Below are 9,503 nucleotides of genomic sequence, written 5' to 3' on the forward strand. Positions count from 1 at the left end.
TACCATTTATTAAATATGCCAAACAAATAAACATTTATTCTAATTCTTAAGTTTCTATGGAAGAAAATTTCATGCATATCACTTCTCTTATTCCTAAACACAGCTAAATAACCTTCTAATAATGAAAATCCACCTGATTCCTTTGTTCCATTTAGAATAGTCTCTCTTTAAGTTTAGAAAATAATTTAAATAATTGATGCTTTAAAGAATATATGCAGGGTAAATGTTATGAATATAATAATAGAATAAATTTCCATAATTCTAGCTTTTATATGGAAGAACATTAGTTCAAAACTAGAGGCCTGGTGCATGACATTTGTGCACTGGGGTGGGGGTTCCTCAGCCAGGCCTGTGCTGTCTTGCAGTCCGGAACCCCTTGGGGAATGTCTGCCTGCCAGTGTAGGCCCGCTCCTCCCAGCAGGCAACATCCCCTGAGGGGCCCCACTGCTGTGCTCAACAGCCGTGAGCCCAGCTTCAGGCTGAGTGGTGCTCCCCCTGTGGGAGCGCACTGCCCACCAGGGGGAAGCTCCTGCATTGAGCATCTGCCCCCTGGTGGTCAGTGTGTGTCATAGTGACCAGTGGTTCCGCGGTTTGGTTGATTTGCATGTTAGCCTTTTATTATATAGGCTAAACCCTAAGATCTCAATGGCTTTACATAATAGAAGTTTACTTCTAATTCCCATAAAGTTATGTTTTAATGGAAAGAGTTGGCCTGGGAACCCTGAGGAGAAGTCTTTGTTTTATTATGGTTGCAAATATCAAAAAATTTCTATATGTGACACAGCACCAGAGTTAAGTTAGGGTTTTTCAAAATGCTGACATGCCGAGCTCAAAAGATTTGCCATCACTGGACTAGATTAACATCATAATAACATAATGTAATTATTTATTATTATTATTATTATTATTATTATTATTATTTACTCCTTTGGCACTTCCAAGTCTTTCTGTGTACTTCAGATTTCCTAGGGAAACATTTTCTGTGAAATTCCAACACAAGACACATGATCACTAAGCAGTGCTGAGTGTACTAAGAGGATTAAGTTATACAAGTAGACCTTTTCGAAATAAGAAAGTGAGCAGTGCACTTACCAGATTGCTCAAGAAAAGAAATGTAATAATGTACAGACACTCTGTTCCTCTTGGTGCACCTTATAGATTGCCTTGAGTATCTTAGTTGTTTCATGAATTGATTTTACTACATCGATTCTCTGCAATAATAGATTTTAGCCTGACATCCTTAATAGAATGAATGGCCTTCAGGCAGCACATTTAATCTCTCTCCCCAAAGGGAATTCTGAACCTAGACGTCACTTGAAACTTACTGTTACAGAGGGTTCCTAGGGTATCATAATCTTCCAAGGATTCACACACCACTCGCCATTGAGAAAAGACAGAGTTCGGGCTTATAAAGTTGGGATCAAAGTTGCTTCTGGAGCCCATCATGTCATCGGTGCAGATGTCACAGACGTTCTTCCCAGTCGCAAAATTCCAGTAAGGCAGGGCGAAGGAAGGGTTCTGCAGCATTTCCTAGATCACAGAGACTCAGTTAGCATTCTCTGGCTTTGTTTAAAATTCCCTCTCTTTGCTGGGTTTCCTCCCGGGCAGTCTATTTCTGTTAGTTCATTTCAGCCACTTAGAAGCCAGTTAGTGTGTCTGAGGGGCCGGAGGACTCAACTACTTTATTAGCAAAGCTGCTCATTTACCAACAGGAGTCACGTTAGGCTCAGGAGTGATTTAAACTCAACTCATTCTACCGAAGTTCCTGCCATTGATTTTTTTTAGGGGGCAGGGGAAAGGTCTTCCTGTTCTTTTTTAGATAGATAATTACATTTCTATTGATTATACCACAAGTTATCAATGATAACTTCTACTCCTTGACATTTGCACCTCCCTCCATTTTCCTTTCTGTAATTCAAGCACTGCTAACTCTTGGTCTGGAGTCAGACCCAGCCTTGAAATGTGTTCTGTGGAGCAGTACCTTTTGTTTTGTTTCTGTTGTGTGTTTTTGTTGTTGTTGTTGTTTGTTTTTTTAGTTTAACTTGAATGACTTTAGGCATTTAGATCCTGCTTTGGCCATAGGCTACACAGGTTTTATCAGACTTACCTTATCTGCCTGAGCTGTAAAGAAGTTTTACTCAGAAACCTCTGCTTCAGAGTCTAAACTTGAAGACTCAGGCTCCTGCCTAAAGCTCATACCATCAGGACATGCTGAAGGGAAACAGAGAATTTCTCTGTGCCTGCTGCTCTTTAGAACAGGGACCTGGTTTCCATTCAGGGCTGATTTCAACAATTTTAAAAATGCTGGACTCAAGATCACATGGATATTTTTCCTAGGTTCCTTAAAAGATATAGTTATGGTCCCTGTTGTTTCTCATTCCTTTTGGTCTTCTGGGAGTTACATTGAGAGTGTCCGATTTAAATGCAGGAATCGCCACGGTTTGATTCCGCCTCCATGCATTTGGTACATGACTGCCTTTTCACTTCCAACCTTTCTAGGAAGCATCCCCAGGTCCTGAGGGTGTGATTGAGGGCCAGGAGCTTGCCCAGGCATCGCCAGCTATGGGTCTCCAGGGACTTAGAGTCCTCATTTGGAAGCCATTGTTCTGGTTCACAGATATTAGTGACAGCTTCCAAGGGATTATTAAGAGTCATTTGTGGTTCAGTAACTGACATTTGGGAGCTGGGGCATATTCATGTGGCATTTCCACGGCGCATTACATATAGACTGTAATTTGTGGGATCCCTTGTGCTGTTGGGTTTTAAAAATGTAAGTAGTCCTAGAGGTTGAAGTTTACGCAGGCAAAATTTGAAGCTTTTAGCTACTTTCCATCTGCCCTTTCATTTTGGTGTGCTCATGGGAAAATGACTCGAAGGCATGAAGCTCTAGAGTCGATTGCAAATGACAGATTTATCTGCGCGTAATCTACTAAATGTCTTGTATTCAGAGCTGTAAAATATGAAGTGCAGAGTACCAGATGAATTCATTTAATCACCCTCGAACTGCATGTGGATAGACTACTTTCGTACAAATATCTTATTCTGTATCGTCGTGCATTATTTTTCTCTCTTTTAACCATTTATTTTCTTGGAATAATGCTGGGCACAAGGATACTACAAATCGATAAGTAAACACCTTTTCTGCCTTCAGATATTTTTAGGTTAATTTTTTGATTTAACTTAGGGAGAGGGATTCATTACAGTTATTTCACAGAAAACTGGTTTAATTTGTTGATTTCCTAGATCTAGTAATTTAAAATTTTATTTTAAAATTACAATACTTTTCTTAAGAAGGAGAAATTAGTAGAAGACACAATATTACAGTATCTTTGTTAACAGATAATTTAATGTGGTTTGAGCTTATGTGCTTAAAAATAGATAGGAAGCCTGGTCGCTGCGGCTCAGTGGCTGAGCATTGATCCATGAACCAGGAGATAAGGGTTCTATTCCTGGTCAGGGCACATGCCTGGGTTGTGGGCTTGATCCCCAGTAGGGGGCATGCAGGAAGCAGCCAATTGATGATTCTCATCATTAATGTTTCTATCTCTCTCCCTTCTCCTTTCCTCCCTATTGAAAATCAATAAAAACATATTTAAAATAGGCAGGAAATGACTGGGTTGAAGTTCACTTTATGCCAATGCCTCTTAAGTAAAACTGATATCTAACCGATGGGATGTTTTTAATAGATTTTTTCTGTAAGCCTCAAAGTGGTAAGGGGCACCGAAAACAATGGTGCTCCATGAAAATATGACAATATAAATGGAAAGGAACTTTTTACATCATTTAAACCCTATCCCACATTAGTATTGTCCACTGGTATGAAGAGTTATGTATTTGGGACTTGGAAGACTGTCAAGTTGTCATGCACACTTGCTTCACCCAAACCAGTAAGGGGCTTAGATTTGAGAAGGGCATATCAAATGAGATTCTTTCATTGCAAACTATATGAGTCATTGTTTTACTTACAGAGCCCTGGAACATGTCCAGTACTTTCATTTCACCTACAAATGTCTCACTTGGCTTCCTTATCATTGAGAATACTTTCTTTTCACTTCACAAGTTGTCAAGATCAATTAATAAGCAATTAGCATAGGGAGAAACTTAGAATGCCTAAGGCAGATCAGTAACCGGGATTGCTTTGTCATGCCATGCTCTGGAACACAGTGGATCAAACGACTTGCAAACAAGGTGCCCTGGGTGGAAAGGATCTGAAAATGGAAATGTTCCCTGCGTACCTGCATGTCTCTCTCCAGCTGCAGCAGGTGGTACCGGTGCCACGTGAGAAAAGCTGGCCCTTCATGGGAGAAGTCCACTTCGCCAAAGCTTTCCTGGCCTGCCCCAAGGAAAGTCTTTTTGACCGAATAATAGTGTGTCCACACAAAGTAGTTGTAAATGGAAATGTTCTCGAATTGGGGTGTGTTGCCATCTGGCCCCAAGATTTCTTCTGACCTCCTCGTGGCAATGACAAACTGGGGGTGAGTTGTGCGCTTCGCCATATCTAGGGCCCGGACAAAGTAGTTCTTTTCTTCTGTACTTAAATCCAGAAGGTTTCTCCTGACTTTAGAGATACAAAATTCAAACGTGAAAACCTCTGCCCTGTAGGGATGGGTAGAGAATGAGCATAATAATCTAACACACCATGCTCTGTTTACCGGTAATGATAATTTGCATATATGTTTAAAAAATGTTATACTTTAAAAAATACCTCTTACTATATATCCCTCCCTCCCTATCTCTCTGGCTCCCTCCTTCTGTCCCTCCTTCAGTTGCTCTCTCCCTCCCTCTCCAATTTAATATAGAATTTTGTTAGCTTTCTGTCATCTTACTTGTGGACTTTATGATTGTGTTCTGTTTATTTCTGCTCTCTATTGACATTTTTCTTAAATTTTTCTGCATTTTTAATGTCATAAATCTTGCAAAAACAAGGGATGTGGTATAGCGTGGTGGTGAAGACCAGAGACTCATTCAATGACCACACATTTCTCTAAGCCTCAATTTTCATCTGCAAAGTGTATGTAAAACACAAGAGGCCCAGTGCATGAATTCATGCATGGGTGGGATCTGGCTGGCGGGAGGGGCCATGGGCAGTTGGCTGGCCTGCCCCCTGGTCAAACTCCAGGTCTAACTCCTGGTCTAGGGGACAATTGCATATTAGGCTTTTATTATCTAGGCTAATATATCTTTGCAGAGTTGTACATTTTAAAGGGTTTACACATGAAAAGCAGTTAGACCAAAGCCTGGCTCATAATAAAGACTCAATACGCATTCTGTTCAACCCTTGGTCTGGCACAGAGAAAACAATCATGTTTTGCTGGCTGTTACTATTTCATGCCTTGTTATTAATTGCTATTTAGGCTGCCAGCTGGGCTCATCATCTAAAATGGCCAAACTTGCTCATCATAGTGGAAACTTTATTAGGGGGGTAGCAAGGGGAGTAGAAGAGGCCCATGTATTAGAGGTAGACAGACCTCAGCCTGAATTCCAGGTTTTCCTAGTAGCAGCTGTGTGGATTTGTCCTTTTGGGACCACACCTCTGCTGCTTAACGTAAGTACCTTGAGCTGTTACTGAAATAATAGTCCTAAACCTCTAGCACAGTTCCCAGCATACAGTGGTGGCTCAACATATGTTTTGGAAGAAAATATTAATCAGATGACCTGAGCTCCAAGCCCATTCCTTTAAATTACATACATTTCTTAATCTTTGTAAGCCTCTTTCCTCAACCGTGGAGAGAGGACTGAGCTGTATGATTTTTCCAGAGGTTCTTCCAGCTCACATGATTTGGGTCTCATGCGGGACTGGCTATCGTCCACTCCCCCACTTACCTGTGAGCACCCTCTGGTCACAGGCGGTTCCTCTCCACCCAGGACGGCAAGTCCCACAGTTGTGTCCCGAGAAGTTGCCATTGCAGTGACACGTCCTGTTGAAGAAGCGTGTGGGCCAGCCCTCCCGGTCGTCTTGGCCATCATGCGGGTACTGGGGGCCGTGGGGTCGGGAGTCTGCAGTCACTGCCTCACACCTGCCCCTCCCTGATGAGGAGCCGCAGGGGTCAGTCCCAGGCCCGGACACGGGGGCCAGGTCTGGGCAGCACACACCATTCCTCAAAGCCTCAGTGGTGGCACACTCCCTGGGAAACTGAGCCCCCGCCTGCTGAGTGAACAGCAGGGGCAGGAAGACGTATCCTAGAGAGAGGAGTTTATGAACTTCCATTCTGCTGGAAGCAAGGCTCTGGTTCTGCGGCCCTTTGTGCAGAGACGGACACACATAGAGAAAAATCAAGCTGAAAAGGAGAAAGCACAATGGAATTATGCAAGGCTTTTTGTTGTTGTTTTGGCATGTGATCAGTGGCATGAGCCCTTTCCAACCACCTTCAAAACGCTTTTCAGATCTGTCACATGACAATCCAAGTCAGAAAAACAGTTATTTACCTTTAAAAGTTTGACATGTATAATACCTACATAATTACACCCCCAATCCTAGTCATTTAGTTTTCTTCCGTCTTAATTTCTATTTATAAAAATACTTATCCTGGATGCCATTTATCAAAAGCAGCCATTAGCAGGCCGCCACCACTAACTACATCTAACCATGGGGCTGCAAGAAGAATTGGGAGCAGGTTTCCAGCAAGTTAATTTTTATCCTTTAAAATCCGTCCCCCCCCCACCACCACCACCACCCCACCTAATGGAGGCTTTCCTGGAGTCCACCCACTTCCCATGGAGCTTCTCTCCATACCTCCAACTCCTGAGGGGATTTGCCGCCAAACCCCTCTGAGAGCTGAGGGTTTTATATTTGCCCGTCGTCCCTTGATGTCAGAGCTGTTAATTGCTTGTGGGTTTCTGCCTGATAACTAATCACAAATCTGCTCACCCAAACTGGGAGGGGCTGGTGCCCTTCTGCACCCTTTACTAATCCTCTTTCACGTCAGTGAGTTTTTCTGCCCTTTAAGTACTTGGTTAGCACATGATTCCCTCCCCACTGATTTCCTTGTGATGCTCAAAAGGCCAGAGGCACTCGTCTGGAATACAGCAAATCAGAGAGACCAGAGAATGTTGTCTCCATTGTAGAGTTTTTATGTGTGACACATATACCTTCAGAGGATGAAATCAGAATACTTGCTCTTTCTTGGTGATACAAGGTTAGGCCAATTTCACCTGATGGCAGCTTTGGATTGTGTTTGGTCTGGAAAACAGATGCTGCCATTCTTACCATTTCTAGAGAGAATAATTGTTTTAGAAAAGGCATGAAATTGCCCGGCTGGCGTGGCTCAGTGATTGAGGATCGATCCATGAACCAGGAGGTTACGGTTTGATTCCTGGTCAGGGCACAGGCTCCATCCCCACTGTGGGAAGTGCAGGAAGCAGCCGATCAATGATTCTCTCCCATCACTGATGTTTCTAATCTCTCTCTCCCTCTCCTTTCCTATGAGAAATGTAAAAGAAACTACCGATAAAAGAAAAGCATCAAATACAATTGCACCAAGTCACATGCCATTGGTCCTCCTGGTGCCTTCTGGTGTTAACTTTGGGTACCTTTCACCTGCTTTGGGCGGGGATCCATCTCTTCGGGAAAGTATCAGCGGTTCACTGCTGGTTCTGTGGTTTAGAAGTTGACCACTGACCAGTTTCTTTCCTGCTTTCTGTTCAAGGATTAAGCCAATGGCACTAATTTTAAATTATTTAAATGCCTTGCTAATTTTAATAGCCTTATACCATCAGTAACCAATATCTTAAGGTTTCATATCCATTCAGGGCAAAATTAATTGTAAAACCTAATGCATATAAAATAATATTTACATAGTTGTTTGGGTTTTTTTGCTTGCTTTGATTTTTTTTAGTTTGACTTCTTGCTGGATTGAAGTAGATGATCATTTTTTTCTCTTGATTAAATTTAATAGCAATGTACCAAGGTGGGTTTCTTAGTTTTGATAAAGGTACTAAAATCATGTATGGGTGAAGAGTGTATGGAAACTGTGTAAATTCTCTGTATATCTAAAATTATCCCAAAAGAAAATGTTCATAGTAAAAAGCTATTTTAAAATTAGGTAACCTATTCCTATATGTTTATGTGTGCAGATATCAGTAAACTACAAGGTGCCATATTATGTTGAAAGCAAAACGAAAACAAAAACAAAGCTTTGTCCATCACGTCTCTTTGTTATATAATCCTCACAGTTACCCCCGGACACCCCGAGTGCAGGGTGATACATAAATGACTGATAGGGGGCAGGTGAGGACATCAGTATCGAATCACAGCATATTAATTAAGTGTAAGAATAAATATAAAACTAGGCTCTGATATTTTCTTTCTGGACCCTAATGGATTTGTGCGCTTCCAGGGGATTGTGGGAACGCCACCTTGGGTATCACTACCAAGAGAGATCTTATTTGGCCACATGGAATTCATCCATGAGCTGGCGAATCCTGCTGATAACTAATAACAATCTTTCCCCAGAGGATATGACTTATGTATCTAACTTCCTATTTACTAAGTCCACTTAGATGTCTAATTGGTCACACATTTTTAAAACATCTTCCTCAGTCTTTCCCATCTCAGTGAATGAAATTACTGTTTATCCCATTGCTTGGGGGTCAGGGGGGAGAGGGGAGAGAGGAGGGGACATACTGCAAAAGCCACTGTTTCTTTCTCTTCATTTCATGCAAACTGCATTCATCACTTGGTCTAACAGCCCAACTTTGAGCATCATTATCTCTCACCTGCCTATGACAATACCTAGTTTATCTCCTCACTGTCCATGCTTAACCATACAGGAGTTTACTCTCCACATAAGGTTATATTCTCCATTCGGCAGCCTGAGAGAGCTTTTTATTGCTGTGCTTGATTACCACTGCTCTCAACAAAACCCTCCAATGGCTTCTGAACTCACCTAGGATAAATCCAAGTGCTTAGAGAAGCCTATGTGATCGGCCCCTCCTATGTCTGATGACCTCCGTCCATTTCCCCACTGCCCTCCCTCTTGTTCTTTTGCTTAAGAACAAGCTTAGTACAGCCTCTGTACTTATACCTACTGCTCCCTCTGCCATCTCCCAGGTCTTTTATGACTTACTCTGTCACTTCACTCAGGTCTCTGGTCCACTGTTACCTTCAGAGAGGCCTTGCCTAAGCGGCCCACCTGAAGTAGACCTCTCCATCCCCAATACCATCGTTCATCACTTGCTTCTTAGGACTTAGTCTTTTTCATAATATGAAGCACTACCTGAAATGTGTATTATTTATTCATTTCTCACTTATAGTTTCTCACTTATCAGAAGACAACCTTTTGTCATTCTTTTCCAGTATTGACCTAAGCCCATTGTCGGCAAACTGCGGCTCGTGAGCCATATGCGGCTCTTTGGCCCCTTAACTGTGGCTCTTCCTAAGCCGTAGGAGTACCCTAATTAAGTTAATAACAATGTACCTACCTATATTGTTTAAGTTTAAAAAATTTGGCTCTCAAAAGAAATTTCAATCATTGTACTGTTGATATTTGGCTCTGTTGACTAAT

At 42.0% G+C, this 9,503-nt stretch overlaps 1 protein-coding gene across 3 annotated transcripts in view; it reads right to left on the minus strand.

The window, feature by feature from the left end:
- Window positions 1-6,901, minus strand: part of TYRP1 (tyrosinase-related protein 1) — a 14,938-nt gene extending 8,037 nt beyond the window's left edge. Inside the window, exons 1-4 of one of the 3 annotated variants that reach the window (XM_006752615.2) lie at window positions 6,734-6,901; window positions 5,824-6,278; window positions 4,236-4,558; window positions 1,326-1,530 (exon numbers count right to left, since the gene is read on the minus strand). In XM_006752615.2, the coding sequence (XP_006752678.1) occupies window positions 1,326-1,530; window positions 4,236-4,558; window positions 5,824-6,208 (913 nt within the window). In that variant the 5' untranslated portion in view covers window positions 6,209-6,278; window positions 6,734-6,901. Of the gene's footprint in view, window positions 1-1,325; window positions 1,531-4,235; window positions 4,559-5,823; window positions 6,279-6,366; window positions 6,452-6,521; window positions 6,544-6,733 lie in introns of those variants that run through there. The other 2 variants (XM_015560540.1, XM_015560505.1) reach the window with 2 other exon arrangements.
- Between the last annotated feature and the right edge of the window lie 2,602 nt (window positions 6,902-9,503).

This window comes from Myotis davidii, unplaced genomic scaffold (genome assembly GCF_000327345.1).
Source record: "Myotis davidii unplaced genomic scaffold, ASM32734v1 scaffold2330, whole genome shotgun sequence".
In the NCBI taxonomy this organism is placed as follows: domain Eukaryota; kingdom Metazoa; phylum Chordata; class Mammalia; order Chiroptera; family Vespertilionidae; genus Myotis; species Myotis davidii.